The sequence below is a fragment of the Mauremys mutica genome, chromosome 3 (genome assembly GCF_020497125.1).
Source record: "Mauremys mutica isolate MM-2020 ecotype Southern chromosome 3, ASM2049712v1, whole genome shotgun sequence".
Lineage (NCBI taxonomy): Eukaryota > Metazoa > Chordata > Testudines > Geoemydidae > Mauremys > Mauremys mutica.
Window position 1 is genome coordinate 185,830,407 of NC_059074.1, and position 16,423 is coordinate 185,846,829.

Below are 16,423 nucleotides of genomic sequence, written 5' to 3' on the forward strand. Positions count from 1 at the left end.
ACAAATTATTAAATTATTTCAGTACCATAAGATCCCATATTCTGGTAATGTAAGAAGATATCTGCAGATGTGTACTAAAGACAATTTTTATTATTGCTTTGTAATTCACCTTTACATACCACTATGCTATACAAAACTAACGTGTTAGGGTCTGGCTGAGGAACATGGGGTGCATCATGCTCTCCTTTGTGCTTGGACAGTGTGGTGTCGGCAGGTGTAAATTACAGCAAGTATCATAGAAGATTAGAGTTGGACGAGACCTCAGGAGGTCATCTAGTCTAACCCCCTGCTCAAAACAAGACCAACCTCCACTAAATCATCCCAGCCAGGGCTTTGTCAAGCTGGGCCTTAAAAACCTCTAAGGATAGAGATTCACCACTTCCCTTGGTAACCCATTCCAGTGCTTCACCATTCTCCTAATATCCAACCTAGACCTCCCCGACTGCAACTTGAGACCATTGCTCCTTGTTCTGTCAGCTGCCACCACTGAGGATGGAGCTCGGCTGTTCTCTTTGGAACCCCCCTTCAGGTAGTTGAAGGCTGCTAGCAAATCCCTCCTCACTCTTCTCTAAATAAGCCCAGTTCCCTCAGCCACTCTTTGTAAGTCATGTGCCCCAGCTCCCTTATTTTCATTACCCTCTCCTAGACTCTCTCCAACTTCTCCACATCCTTTCTGTAGTGGGCCCCCCAAAACTGAACACAATACTCCAGATGTGGCCTCACCAGCACCGAATAGAGGGGAATAATCACTTCTCTTGATCTGCTGGCAATGCTCCTACTAATGCAGCCCAATATGCCGTTAGCCTTCTTGGCAACAAGGGCACACTGCTGATTCATCTCCAGTTTCTCATCCACTGTAATCCCCAGGTCCTTTGCTGCAGAACTGCTGCTTAACCAGTTGGTCCCAAGCCTGTAGCAGTGCATGGGATTCTTCCGTCCTAAGTGCAGGACTCTGCACTTGTCCTTGTTGAACCTCATCAGATTTCTTTTGGCCCAATCCTCCAATTTGTCTAGGTCTATCAAACCTATGTCATTATCATCAGCCATCCTGCCAAGATTTCAATTTTTTCAAGTAATTTCCATTTCAATATTATTTAATGCTGAGTTTAGAGAATAATCTCTCTTCATTGTTTATGGTCTGAATCAACTTATAAAGTTCCAGTAGATTTTTATTATTGAAGTCAGATTTTTCTATGCAGTCAGAGGTTATATTGTAATGTAATAATTTTAATTTTGTTTTTAGGAAATGTCAGAAGAGGAGCAGCAAAGACTACTGCTAAAGAGGAGAATGCTTGCAGCAAAACTTAAAGAAGAAGTTATTAACAAACGCTAAGTTTTAAGACTCTCATTGTAAGAATACTTGTGGACAAGAATTGAATTTCTTTTAGAATAAATTATTTAACCATAAACTGCTTACTTTCAAACGCAGTATACTGTTGATTTTCCACAAGACATGAGCAACTCATTTATTCATATACATAATATTTAAAACTAAATTGCATCCACAGTAGTAAAAATTTGATTTCTCACACTAACCCAGTGAGCCAAGATTTTCTAAAGTGCTGACTTCTCTGCGGTCTGCTAGATGCTTAGCTCTTTAGAAAACCAGGCTACCTATTTAGGTAGCACCTAATAATTATGATGTATTATATTACCATAACACCTAGGAACCCTAGCCATGGACCACATTGTCCTTGTGCAGTAAGGACTTAGGATCCTACCTTTAGGCACCTGTTTTTGAAAAGCTTTGCCATAGCCACTTATTTAAAATTACACCTTTGTTCTATTTAATATATAAAAAATTCAAACACTTCTACATCTAGATGGATACTTCCTTTTTTGAAAAAACACATACCGTATTGTCCCGAGTATAGGCCGCACTTTTTTCCCCTAATTTAAGTCTTTAAATTAGGGGTGCGGCCTATAATCAGGAACTTAAAAAAAAAAACAATAAAAATACTTAAAATCCCAGCCGCGGCCGGGAATCAGAGCGCTCTGGGCTGCCCGCCGCGGCGGGGAGCCCAGAGCGCTTTAAATCCCAGCCGCGGCCGGGACTCAGAGGGCTCTAGGCTGCCCGCTGCGGCGGGGAGCCCAGAGCCCTTTAAATCCCAGCCGCGGCGGGGAACCAGAGCGCTCTGGGGAGCCCAGAGCCCTTTAAATCCCAGCCGCGGCAGGGACTCAGAGCGCTCTGGGTTGCCCGCCGCGGCGGGGAGCCCAGAGCCCTTTAAATCCCAGCCGCGGCGGGGATTGAAAGAGCTCTGGGCTCCCCACCGCAGCGGGCAGCCCAGAGCCCTCTGAGTCCCGACCGCGGCTGAGATTTTCTTTAAGTTAAAAAAAGTTAAAAATTTATTTTTTTTAAAATAGCACCAAACTTTAAGGGTGCGGCTTATAATCAGGAGCGGCCTATACTCGGAACAATACGGTACTAGAAATGTTCATAACATGGAAAACATCATCTAAAGAATTCTTATACCAGTTCTCTAACAGAGAGGTAAAAATACAGAACTTGGTTCTTTTCCTTTTATTAGTCTGTCAAAAAATATTACTCCTTTCAAGTGTCAAATATGATAAAGTCTAAACAGGGAAGCACCATCTTGAGAATTTTGTTTGAGACACAGGAAATGAAAATGAGGCTTCTGAAGTCATGAGACACAAACTTCATAGTAACTGTATATTCCATTGTTTTTATAAATCTTCTGGGCCAATTTAACAGTAACTAAGCCTGTGTTTTGTGGCAAAGTACAACTTTTAAAAGTAAACATTTGTCTCAGTTAAATAAAATGTGAAAGCACAATTCAAAATTCTGAAAACAATTTTTTTGCCATTTTGTTCACTACAATTCACTGCTGTCTGGTCATAAATCCTCCTTAGAACATTTGTCTCAGCAAAGAGGCTGTAATCTGTAAGGTTTCATCACTAACAATGCTTGATTGGCGCAGTAACTGATTAAAAAAACACCCAACCAATCAAAATTTCATGTAACTTTTTATTAAAATAGTATTTATAACCGATACATGTTGGCAGATGTAATTTTTTTTTTAAATCTGTAGTGGAGGGGCCCCAGGCATTAGAATGTGTCTGTCCCCTAGCCGAATGCAGACAGCATATAATAAATCACAGATAAAAGAATCTTTGCCTGAGGCAGGTGACCCTGGATATTAGCTAGTTTGAGGGGGAGCTCCATATGTTACACTCCAAAGGGGGTTTAAAAAGTTTTAATAAAAAAATGTTCAAACCTTAAGATGACATCAAATGTCTCTTCATATAGTTTTATTCTTCTAGAGTAACTATACAAATTTCACAACATTCACATATTTGCTATAGAATAAAGGCTCATGAACTGGTCTGAATGTATCAAAGCTCTTGGCACTTCTTCAGAAAGGAAAAGTTACAGGGGAAAAAATGAAAAACCAACACTTTTTAATCAAAGAACTTTGTTTAGGATAATTTTTATTAGAAAAAAAATTGGGTTGAGGTCAGGTGATGTTTTCAGCCTCTGAAGGAGAAAGGCGCACACACACTGCATCACTTTGGAGCCTTCTTAGTGGTAACTATAACGTTGTAGGAAATTGTCATCTTTAAGCATGGAGAGACACGACTTGTCAGGAAAAAATAAAATGAAGATCTGGAGAGCAAGCATATGGTGATGATATTCCACTCACACTTGAACCAGCTTCCCTAGTCACTGCCTTTGAGTTGGAGGCTCTCTTACCAAATGGGTAAGAGGAGAGGCCACATTCTTGATTGCCTGGAGCCCATAAGGGGCAACAATAATTCCCCCAGGTCCACCCGTATTAATTATCATCAATCAGAATGCTTTGTATCTAGGTTACTGGTTGGTAAGAACGCCTGCATTCTGGTTGGTATTTGATCTAGTGGTATATAATTTTTTTTTAAACTGCATGAATAGTTTGTCTTATTAAAGAATACTTTAAAATGGCCACATTCCAAAATTATGAGTTAACTTACCATGTACAACAAACCAAACAAAAGCAATAATTATGGAATTACAGGGTCACATTTTAATTCCTGAATGTTACAGTTCAGCATTAATATCACCACATGTATACAAATGGTGTAAAACAAGTACAGTGGTATTTTAATACAAAATAAACTTCTGTTTTATGGAAAAAACTATACTTCATATCTACACAGACAGTCCATATTTTCCAAACAATAGCTAAACTTAAAATTAACTACAAAATCTCCAAAACAGGTAAACCTGTTTCAGTTTAAACTATTCCAGGAGAAATGGACCCATAACACATATTACAAGAGTGATCTATGTGGTGGTTTGCAGCTGGTTTCATAGTTTAACATCTCTGACATTAATTGTAGTTTGGTGGGTTTTTTCCCCCTCACTTCAGCATGATCTCAGATCATATAGGGGCAACTAACATTAAAATATTTACAATTCACTTGCTGCTCTTTGAAAATAAAACCTCTTAAACTGTTTACCTCCATCAATTTTTTTTTTTTGGTTGCAATTAGTTTACATACATGGAATGTGCTTTTACTCTTTAAAAAGCAGCTTTCATATTACACCCGAGTTCAGATGCTGCATGTTGATTCTGCCTCAAACATAGACTGGTATATTGTTAGTAATAATTCCATCTTGGTCCAAAATGGCTTCTGGGTGTTAAATGCCACTTTTCAAAACCCTTGTTAGTGTTTCTTATAACCACCTCAATTACACAATTTAAACCTACAAATGCAAAAATGCACCTGCTGCTCAAGGAAAAGAGCTTCACTAATAAAGCAGAAAGTGACTCAATTCAGTATCTTCTATCACCTGAAAAACTGCTAGCTGTACTTAGTGTGTAGTTTAAAGTACTAGTTTATTGATGTTAGCAGTTTCTGGAGATCTTTTTCGAAGCTACCAATCCTTGGCATAGATATTGCTGGATATCCAGTTTAAAAAACAAACAATCAAATTAACTGAACTGTCCATTATCCAGCTTGCTTTTTTCCTCCTCTTCAAAATGTGAGTTGAAAAGTTCATGTTTTTTACAACTCAACATGCACTGTTATTCCGGAAGCTCCCCACTCCATCTGTCAGATATTTCATTAAATTTGCAACTAATGGTCCCAAAATCTGAATTTATTTTTATGGAAATAGAATTATTTTCCCTTCATTTTTTAAAAAAAGAGGCAATTGCTAAAAGAACAAAATGGACAGCACCATTACAAAATTAAGATTACTGGGTTTACAACTGAAGCTTTACATTTTTTTTTCTAGATCTGTTACACACTGGAGAAACCCTGCAATATTAAAAATTGTTAACCACAACTTCCTCCCTCCCAGTACCCTCCCAAAACCTGAGACTTTCCTTGCTGAGAAGCTGTCATCCAGGTTCTGATTACTAACCCTCCCCCCCAACCCCTCCCAACTGAATGGCAGACTCCTTATTTTACTAGAAAGAGATTAAGTTCCTTGGAAGCCTGTTTGCAGAACTAAACCTTTCTCACTGATATACTGAGTTTCTTTTGCTACTCCTTGTATTATCTTATATATTCAAGGGAGAAAGCTCTCTGATTCAGACTCTTTTTAGCTCTTTGAACAGTTGCAGCATTTAAGACCTCACAATATAAATTTATTTCAATGTTTTTATGAACCAAGACGAGGTCTTTTCCTTGGGGATGTCTCCTCTTCTTCCTCTTCCTCTTCATCATCTGGATAATCCACTAGGCCAACTAGAGTTCCCTGCCGATTTAAAAAAAAGAAAACCTCATATTTGAAAAAATTCATCTCCCAGAAATGCACAGCTGTAATGAAAATACCAGATCCCCCTTGATCAGCTGTCTAGGAAACAGCTTCAGAAGATTAGTGTATTAGGATGGCGTGCAGTAGGTTTACAGACTTCCAACTGCAATAAAAAAAAGCTTACAGAGTGTCTGAACATATGAAACAGAAAATGATAAGATGTCTAACAGTCATTTGTTGAGGAAAGTTGTCAGCAATGAAGTACTTGGACCCAGGCTGACCTATAATGTAAGTCTTCCAACATATCGAAGTAGGATTATATTTTCTGTATAAAATCAAGGAAAATACTAGTATTGAAAACTGTTTTTCCACTGTGAATTTAAACGGTCTCACACTATTTAAAAATCTTTAATCCTACTATCTTTTATGAGTGTCCATTATTTCCTTCTTAGAGTCCTGAGGATCCCCATCTCACCCCTCAATCCAATTTATACTTCTCCCTTTTTAAAAGCCATATAAGCACAGTGATCTATCCTCTAGGCGGAGGGTCTGATGAATTCTCATTCTAAAAACACTCCTCTTCCTCCACCTAAGGTGAATAAGTGAAACTGGTGAAAATGATGCTACTATTTGCCGCAAGAGCTTGGGGATAAGGTAATGAGTTGACTAGAAATTAACCACTGGTCTCTCACTGTAATATGAGTCTTCAACTAAGTACCATCCAAGTCCTGTGTGTGTCTGCTTAAAGGTATTAGCATGAATTTCATAACTGTGGTTCCATTGTTCAGAGGAAACAATCAGAGTGTCTTGTTAATGCCACATCTCAAAAAACAATAAGAAAAAATGTTTCCGTTGAGACAAAGGAAATCTGGTTCTCTCAATATCTTAAGACTCCTGCCATGACTAACAGCTTGTTTAATACTTGGGAATTTGAGCCCCTCGTGTCAGCTGGAAATGCAAGATTGGTGATTCTAGCTGGTAAAATCTACAAGAGCTTGGAATTGCTAAAAGAAAGTGTTTTTACGCTCCCCAAAAATTAGTAAAATGTGACTGGACTTGAAATATTTTATCCTTAACTGGTCCATCCAAGAGACTGCCCTCAGCCTTGTTTCTATTGTCACACAATATAGGACTTAACAGTACAAATAAGTATGGTTTCATTAACGTGTTACAAAGATGAAAAACTCATACTCTTACTCTTTCTGGAGTAGGGGGATGTCTGCTTTTACAAATGCAAGTTCTCTCACCTTAGCGGCTGTTACTGCTGTAGTCAAGTTTGTGTTCTTTGAAGAGGAACCATTAGAACTTGCTGGTGATGTCTGAGCTGCTACAGATTTATTGTTTGTACTATTTGCTCCATTAGCTGCACTGGCAGAGTGGGAAAAAGTGAATTTGAATCCACCCGCAGAAGTCCTTTTTGGGAGATTCTCTTTGTCTTCACTCTCTTTAGCTGAAGGACAAACATTTTAATATACATCAATTATACACAAATCTACACCCCCTTTGAAAAAGTCACCTTACAATATGTTGCGCACACACACACTGCAACCCAGAAAACAGAGGAATTTAAACTGAACAGCTGCTGAAAGGCATCTTCCAAAGAAGGGGGAATGGAATCAATGTCCTAAATATAGGACCAGACTAAGCAGGTCAAGCAAAGGTAAATCTGGCCAATCAGGAGTGTTTGGTAAGAATATAGAAATGAGTCTAATTCACCCTGCAAACATGAAACTTCAAATCAACAGCATCTTTTGGAGAAAATTAACCAAACTGGCAATTGAAGGAGTTTCTAGTTCTAATCTTGTTCTCAAAAGCTATTAACATTTTATTTACCGATTAGAATAAAAAAAATATATTTTTGCTTAGAATTTAGAGAACAAAACAAATGGTTCTTAAAGGTATTTTGTCCCTATGAGTGCTCCACTTTAGGTACATACATGCCTGTGCACTTTCAATTGGAGATTTTTGGTTCATGGGTTCTGCACCAGTGCCCTATATAGCCTTGTGCTCTTATCTGAGGGCATATAGGGGAGGGTGGACTTCCTGTTCCCTCTCCATCACGAAATCTGGCCAGAGCCAAGAACTTCGAAGTAGAGGGGATGGAAGACAGGTGGAAGAACACCCACAGGAACAAAACATCTTGAAGAACTACAGTTACTGTACAAGTAAGTAACCACTCCTCCTTCAAGTTGTTGTTCCTATCAGTGCTCCACTTTAAGGGACTTCTGAAGAGTGCCCAAACTAGATCTAGTACTGATTCAAGAACAGATCCATCAAAGGCTGCATCTGCCCTGGAAGCACGTCCGATAGCACAGTGCTGGGGAAAAGTATGCAAGCACAACCAGGTGGCAGCTTTACAAATGTCTGCAGCAATGGGTATGATTTTAGGCAGAGTAACAGAAGTTGCCTGGGCAGTCACCCTCCTTCGGTGTGTGAGTTCACGCACTCAAAAAGCTTCATAACATGCCAAAATGCACCCTGAAACCCATTTTGACAGTCTTTGGGTGAAAAGGGGCTCCCATTGTCCTATATGTGAAAGAGACAAAAAGACTAGGAGAGGCTCTGAAGGGCCTAGTTCTTTTGAGGTAGAATGTGAGGGCTCTTCTTAAGCCTATAGTGTGAAGACTAGGTCTTCCTTTGAAACGTGAGGTCTGGAGTGGAAGATTTGCAACTGAACATCCTGGTTGATGTGGAAGTCTGACAACACCTGGGGCAGGAAGCAGGAATGGGCATGTAGAGTCACCATGTCCCAGTAAAAATACTGGGCAGGCTGGATCTGCCACAGGGGTTCCCAACTCCCCTAACCTTTCTAGTCAAAGTGATGACTGCGACAAATGAGGTTTTGAAGGACAAATGAGGAAAGTTCAGTTTGGTATGGGCTGGAAGAGTATTTTCTCTAGTTAAGAGCTATGTTCAAGGTCCCAACAGAGAGCAGGACCTCTGGTATGAGGAAAAAGTTTGGTTAAACCCTTAATAAACCTTGAAATAGTAGGGAATGAGAATACTGAAAACCCCTCAAATCAGTATATGAAAAGCTAAAATAGCAGCCAGGCGGACTTTGATGGAGCTCAGTGACAAACCCAAGGTTTTTAAATTCAGTAGGTACTCTACTATAAGAGTGAAATGTGAATTAGAATGAGATGATGCCTGCTGCAGCAGGACTAAAATTGCTTCTACTTTTGCAGGCAAGTCTTTCTTGCACAGGGCTTCCTACTATTCAACAGCACATTCTGTGTTTAAAAAGAACAATCCATTTCTACACCTGAGAGCCATTGAGGACCCAGGGCTTGAGATGTAACATGGAGAGATTGGGACGAGTTATTGTCCCCAATTCTTGGGACAGTAGGTCTGCTGTCAGAGGCAAGTGGAGAGAGGGACTCAGGCAAGTTCAGCAGCCCTATTACTAGAGAAATTCTCCAGCCTCCATTTTGTCTGCTTGATCTGTATTCTGAGTAAGCAGGAGCTAATCTACTCTAAGATGAAAGCTGCAGATCTTGAGCAGGCGCAGTCCTAACACAGGATGAAAAGTTCAGTTAATTGGCAGAATGTTCAGGAGTGCTAGGATGGCGCTCTGGCAAAAGGCCCAGTAGGTGAGTGGGTCAGCAGAATCATAACTCTGAAGTAAACAGCAAAATTGAGCATGTGCAGAACAAAAGGGGGGACAGAAAGGTCAAGCTGCCTCAGTCTGATCTGACTTAGGCCAATTTGGGGCTGCCTCTTCTGAGAGAGGAAGATGAGTAATGCGTATTAGAACAGTATAAAAAGACTGTGCTGGCAGTCAGTCAGTCAGTCAGGAGCCGTCGAGGAAAGCGGTCAGGGGAAGACGGATGAAGAAACTGGAAGCCAGCAAGGAGAGCTGCTAAAGAATGATCAGAAACTGTGGGCTTGTCTACACTTACCACGGGGGATCGACATGCAGCAATTAATGCACTGGCAGTCGATTTAGTGGCTCTAGTGAAGACCGGCTACATCGACCGCAGATCGCTCTCCCATCGAATCCTGTACTCCACCAGATCGAGAAGAGTAAGGGGAGTCAATGGGAGAGCGTCTCCCGTCGACATCGCGTAGTGTGGCCCCCGCGGTAAGTAGATCTAAGCTACTTCGACTTGAGTTATGCTATTGACATAACTCAAATTGCGTAGCTCAGATTGACTTTTCCCTGTAGTGTAGACAAGGCCTAGTGTAGAGACAGAGAAGACGACCAGAACAAAACGAAGCTGACTGACCAGAGCAGAGCAGCAACCATGATTAAAGAACTCCAAAAGATTTATAAAAAGTAGTAACAGCAATTAAAGGATACCAAAGGATTTATAAAGTAAGTCTGCCAGCTTTTAAATATAATTTTTAGTGTAGTGTAGTCTAGCATAGTATGTAATGTGTATGCTTGAAATATATGTGTGCGTTAATAAGAATGCATGAAATATTGTTATTAAATTTTACATAAGTTGCAATTAATGTATAATTTATGAGCAGTCAGCGATTTGTTACAAATTGGCCATTTGTAGCAAAGTGCTTTGCTTAGAATCATTTAAATTGTATGCTAATTTGCAATTAGGGATTTGTGTCTGACTTCTATTTTTAGATTACCATATATACTCGTTCATAAGACTAATGTTTTTGGTAAAAAAATGACACATCAAAGAGCAGGGGTCGGCTTATAAACGGGTCTACTCCAAAATTTGATGGTTTTAAACTCTATGGCAGGGGTTGGCAATCTATGGCACGCGTGCCAAAGGCAAGCACACGAGCTGATTTACTGTGACATGCTGCTGCCAGCCTGGTGTCCCCGCCGCCGGCCTTGATGGATGGAACCCGAGGCCGTCAGCACGCTGAATGGGGCCAGGGGCCGAGACCCCATCTGGCAGGAGCTGGCAGACGGAACCCCAGCCGGGGTCCCGGCCGCTGGCCTCGCTCAGCCCGCTGCCGGCCAAGGGTCCCAGCCACTGGTCCGTTCAGCCTGCTGCCAGTCTGAGGTTCCATCCACTGGCCCCTGTAAATGTAAAATGGACTACTGGCACACAAAACTTCAAATTACCGCGAATAAATGAAGACTTGGCACACCACTTCTGAAAGGTTGCCGACTCCTGTTCTATGGAATCATTGAATTGAATATCTAATACATTGTCTTTTTGTTTACCTGGAGTGTCTGCAGGCATGGAGCCTCTCCGCTCTCTGTGGCTACAGTTCGCCATTCCTAGCCAATGGGAGCTGCGGGAAGTGGTGCCACTTCGTACAGCTCCCATTGGCAGGGAATGGTAAACTGCGGCCACAGGGAGCTGAGGGACTCCATGCCTGCAGACACGCCAAGTAAACAAAACGTCCCGACCCGCCAGCGCCTCACCCTGACGGGCCGGGACCCAAAGTTTTCCAACCCCTGAAATATAGGGTCAGCTTATGAAAGGGTCATACAGTTTCTGCTATTTTTATCTATCCATTTTGGGGGGCCGGCTTATAAACAAATAGGCTAATGAACGAGTATATATGGTATACTGCAGTAGGATTAGTTACTTTAATAAGACACTTTGTTTTGGAAAATATACCTCCGGTGTCAATCACCTTATTGGAAAGTTATATCTGCGTCCTCGGAGTTTCCTTAACAACCCTGGAAACTCATACTTTCGGAAGAACAGACTAACGGGGTATTAGGGAGGTTATTACAGGAGTGTCCCAAAATCCATTTTGGGGGGGGTAACAGCCCCAAAGAATGTTGGTTGCTGATTGTACCTCGGGGAAGGAATGACCTTTGAGAAGCCATTCGTCCAGACGGGAGGACTACTATTCCCTTTTGCTGCAGATGGGTTACAATGACCGAGAGGACCTTTGTAAAGACCCTTGGCACAGCTGAAAAGCCAAAGGGAAGCACTCAATACTGATAGTGGTCGCTACCAATGACAAACTGAAGTACACATCTGCGAGCTGGATGCATTGCTATATGAAAATACACATCCTGAATGTCAAGGGCCACAAACCAGTCCCCTGATATGACATCGTATTATTGTTGCTAGGGTTACCATTCTGAACCTCTGTCATAGAATGAATGTGTTCAGAGTCTTGAGGTCCACCGTTGGTCTCCATCATCCTTTCCTCTTGGGTACCAAGAAGTACCTGGAGTAGAACCTTTTCCTGATGAAAGATGGGGAACTAGTCTGATCACCTCCAGCAGGAGGGATTGTAACTCCTGCGTTAGGAGTCCCTTGTGAGAAGGGTCCCTGAAAAGGGAAAAGAAGGGGAGTGGAGGAGGATGGATCTGAAGAGATGTAATGTAATGACTTCTAGCATCTGTCTAATGTGATGTTCTCCCAAGAAAGTCTTTCCTTTTTCAAGCTATCACTGGGGGAGATGTGGGGAGGAGTATAGCAGGAGGGTGGTGAACATATGACCCAGATGATGGAAGAACTCATGACCTTCAAATGAACAGCCAAAACAGATTGTTAGAAGTTGCTTACTGAAAGATGACAGAAGATGATGGGCCCTTCTTGTGGAATCCAGGCCTCTTCTTGGACAGTTGTATGATTCTTTGAAAGGTTTCGTATTGGACTGGGTGAGACAGTTTGGCTGTGACCTGATGAATTTTCTCTGCACAGATGTCCAGGGAGTAGAGAGTTACTCTAGAGTCCTTCAATTAGTGAAGGGAATCATCCATGGCATTGCTGAAGAGCTTGGGGCCTTCTTGTTGTGAGCAGTTGATCTGGAGCAATGTTGTCTGTCTCTCTCATTTATAGCATTGACTACCATGAAATTTGGGGTGGCATGGGAGCAGTGGTATTCCGAGCCGTTGGAGGGTACATAGTATTTAATCATAAAAGTGTAGGACTGGAAAGACCTCGAGAAGTCTTCTAAGTCCAGTCTCCTGCACTCACGGCAAGACTAAGTATTATCTAGACCATCCCTGACAGGCGTTTATCTAGCCTGCTCTTAAAAACCACTACCAACAGAATCCACAACCTCCCTAGGCAATTTATTCCAGTGCTTAACTACCCTGACAGGAATTTTCTCCTAATGTCCAACCTAAACCCCACTTGCTGCAATTTAACCCCCTTACTTCTTGTCCTATCCTCAGGGGTGAACGAGAACAATTTTTCACTGTCCTTCTTGTAACCACCTTTTACATATTTGAAAATTGTTATGTTCCCTCTCAGTCTTCTCATCTCCAGACTAAACAAAGCCATTTTTTTCAATCTCTCCTCATAGGTCATGTTTCTAGACCTTTAATCTGGACCTTCTCCAATCTGTCCACATCCTTCCTGAAATGTGGGGCCCAGAACTCAACACAATACTCCAGTGAGGCTCTCTCAGCGCAGAGTAGAGCGGAAGAATTACTTCTTGTGTCTTGCTTACAATACTCCTGCTAATGCATCCCTGAATGATGTTTGCTTTATTTGCAACAGTGCTACACTGTTGGCTCATTTAGCTTGTGATCCATTATAACCCCCAGATCCCTTTCTGCAGTATTCCTTCCTAGGCAGTCATTTCCCATTTGTATGTGTGCAACTAATTATTCCTTCCTAAGTGGAGTATCATAGAATCATAGAAGACTAGGTTTGGAAAAGACCTCAGGAGGTCATCTACTCCAAGCCCCTGCTCAAAGCAGGACCAACACCAACTAAATCATCTCAGCCAGGGCTTTGTCAAGCCGGGCGTTAAAAACCTCTAAGGATGGAGATTCCACCACCTCCCTAGATAACCCATTCCAGTGCTTCACCAGCCTGCTAGTGAAATAGTGTTTCCTAATATCCAACCTAGACCTCCCCCACTGCAACTTGAGACCATTGCTCCTTGTTCTGTCATCTGCCACCAATGAGAACAGCCTAGCTCCATCCTCTTTGGAACCCCCCTTCAGGTAGTTGAAGGCTGCTAGCAAATCCTCCCCTCACGCTTCTCTTCTGCAGTAAGAGCCCAGTTCCCTCAGCCTCTCCTCATAAGTCATGTGCCCCAATCCCCTAATCATTTTAGTTGCCTCTGTTGGACTCTCCCCAATTTGTCCACATCCTTTCTGTAATGGGGGGGGGGAGACACCAAAACTGGACACAGTACTCTAGATGAGGCCTCACCAATACTGAAAAGAGGGGAATGATCTGCTGGCAATGCTCCTACTTATACAGCCCAAAATGCCGTTAGCCTTCTTGGCAACAAGGGCACACTGTTGACTCATATCCAGCTTCTCGTCTACTGTAACTCCTAGGTCCTTTTCTGCTGAACTGCTGCCTAGCCATTCGGTCCTTAGTCTGTACCAGTGCATGGGATTCTTCCATCCTAAGTGCAGGACTCTACACTTGTCCTTGTTGAACCTCAGATTTCTTTTGGCCCAGTCCTCTAATTTGTCTAGGTCCCTCTGGACCCTATCCCTATCCTCCAGCGTATCTACCACTCCTCCCAGTTTAGGGTCATCTGCAAATTTGCTGAGGGGGCAATCCACCCCATCTTCCAGATCATTAATAAAGATATTTAACAAAACCGGCCCCAGGACCGACCATTGATCACAGCCCATTGAGCCAGATGATGTAGCCAGCTTTCTATCCATGTTATAGTCCATTCATCCAGCCCATACTACTTTAACTTGTTAGCAAGAATACTGTGGGAAACCATATCAAAAGCTTCGCTAAAGTCAAGGAATAAAAACGTCCACTGCTTTCCCCTTATCCACAGAGCCACTTATCTCATCACAGAAGGCAATTAGGTTAGTCAGGCATGACTTGTCCTTGGTGAATCCATTCTGACTGTTCCTGATCACTTTCCTCTCCTCTAAGTGCTTCAAAATTGATTCCTTGAGGACCTGCTCCATGTTTTTTCCATGAACTGAGGTGAGGCTTAAAGGCCTGTAGTTCCCCAGATCATCCTCCTTCCCTTTTTTAAAGATGGGCACTACATTAGCCTTTTTCAAGTCATCCAGGACTCCCCCAATCGCCATGAATTTTTAAAGATAATGGCCAATGGCTCTGCAATCACATCCAACTCCTTTAGTACCCTCGGATGCAGTACATCTGGCCCTATGGACTTGTGCTCGTCCAGCTTTTCTAAATAGTCCTGAACCACTTCTTTCTCCACAGAGGGCAGGTCCCCTCCTCCCCATACTGTGCGGCCCAGTGCAATAGTCTGGGAGCTGAACCTCTCCAATTTATCAAACTCCTTTTTGAATAGTAGGAACCAGAACTAGACACAGTATTACAGCAGCAGTCATACCAGTGCCAAATATAGAGGTAAAATAATTTCTCTACTTCTACTCAAGATTCCCGTTTATGCATCCCAGGATCGCATTAGATTTTTTGGCCACAGCATTACACAGGGAGCTCATGTTCCCTACAATACCCAAATCTTTTTCAGAATCACTGCTTCCCAGGAGAGAACATTTTTTGTTCCTAGATGTATATATTTACAATAAGGTGTATTAAAATGCGTATTGTTTGCTTGTGCCCAGTTTACTAAGTGATTCAGATTACTCTGAATCCTGTCCGCTTCATTATTTGCCACTCCTCGAATTTCTGCGTCATCTGCAACTTTATCAGTGATGATTTTATGTTTTCTTCCAGGTCACTGATGCAAATGTTAAATAGCATAGGACCAAGAACTGATCTCTGTGGGCTCCCACTGGAAACAAGTTTGACAATGATTCTCCATTTACCATTACATTTGGACACCTTTCAGTTAACGAGCTTTTAATCCATTTAATGTGGTCCATATCAATTTTATATCGTTCTGGTTTTTTAATGGAAATGTCATGCAGTCTATCATGTCAGCACTATTACCTTTATCAACAAAATTTGTACTCTCATCAAAAAAAAGTTATCAAGTTAATTTGACAGGATTTATTTTCCATAACTAGTGTTGATTTACATTAGTTACATTAACTCCCTTTAATTCTTTATTAACTGAGTCCCATGTCAGCTGCTCCATTATCTTGCCCAAGATAGATTTCAGGCTGATAAGCCTGTAATTACCAGGGCCATCCTATTTACACTTTTTAAAACCTAGCACAGCATTAGCTTTCTTCCAGTCTTCTGAAACCTCCCCACTACTCCAAGACTGACTGAAAACAAACATTAACAGTCCAGAGACAGCCTCAGCCAGCTTTTAAAAAACTCTTGGATCCAAGTTATCTGGACTTGCTGATTTAAATATGTCTAACTTTAGTAGCTTCTGTTTAACATCCTCCAGAGATACTAATGCAATGGAAAGTTATCACCACATGACAAGACTATATAATCTGTTTTCCCTCCAAATAAAGAGCAGAAATATTTATTGAATACTTCTGCCTTTCCTGCATTATTGTTGATAATTCTACAATTTCCATCTAGTGATGGACCAATGTGACTAGAGGATTCTTTTTGTTCTTAATATATTTTAAAAATTCCTCCTTACTGTCCTTAATTCTGCTGGCCAGAGTTCTCCTTGTGTCCCTTGGCTTCCCTTATGAATTTTCTATGATGCCTAACTTCTGACATACTCATTACTATCAACTTTCCCTTTCTTCTATTTATCTGTGAGTGTATAGATATATATCTATATATAGCTGCCTTCACTTTCCCTCTAAACCATGTTGATTTTTTAACCAGTATGGCTTTTTCCCCTCATTTGTGCTGTTTGGACATCTAGTAAAATGTTCTTAAATTATTCCAAATTACTCGTTTTCCTGATTAAATTCTTCCTCCCAGCTGATTTGGCTCAACTATTTTCAGCTTTGTAAAACTGGTTCTATTAAAGCATCAAGTATATATATTACTG

At 41.5% G+C, this 16,423-nt stretch overlaps 2 protein-coding genes across 7 annotated transcripts in view; one reads left to right on the top strand and one right to left on the bottom strand.

Annotated features, from left to right (window-relative positions):
- Positions 1-1,844, top strand: part of CFAP36 (cilia and flagella associated protein 36) — a 108,177-nt gene extending 106,333 nt beyond the window's left edge. Inside the window, exon 11 of one of the 2 annotated variants that reach the window (XM_045011930.1) lies at positions 1,244-1,844. In XM_045011930.1, coding sequence (XP_044867865.1) covers positions 1,244-1,333 — 90 coding nt within the window. In that variant the 3' untranslated portion in view covers positions 1,334-1,844. The remainder of the gene's footprint in view (positions 1-1,243) is intronic. The other variant, XM_045011931.1, reaches the window with a different exon arrangement.
- A 1,122-nt stretch (positions 1,845-2,966) lies between these two features.
- Positions 2,967-16,423, bottom strand: part of PPP4R3B (protein phosphatase 4 regulatory subunit 3B) — a 102,991-nt gene continuing 89,534 nt past the window's right edge. For 2 of the 5 annotated variants that reach the window (XM_045011925.1, XM_045011928.1), the window contains 2 exons: positions 6,952-7,154; positions 2,967-5,707 (listed from right to left, as the gene is read on the bottom strand). In XM_045011925.1, coding sequence (XP_044867860.1) covers positions 5,609-5,707; positions 6,952-7,154 — 302 coding nt within the window. In that variant the 3' untranslated portion in view covers positions 2,967-5,608. Of the gene's footprint in view, positions 5,708-6,951; positions 7,155-16,423 lie in introns of those variants that run through there. The other 3 variants (XM_045011927.1, XM_045011929.1, XR_006578546.1) reach the window with 2 other exon arrangements.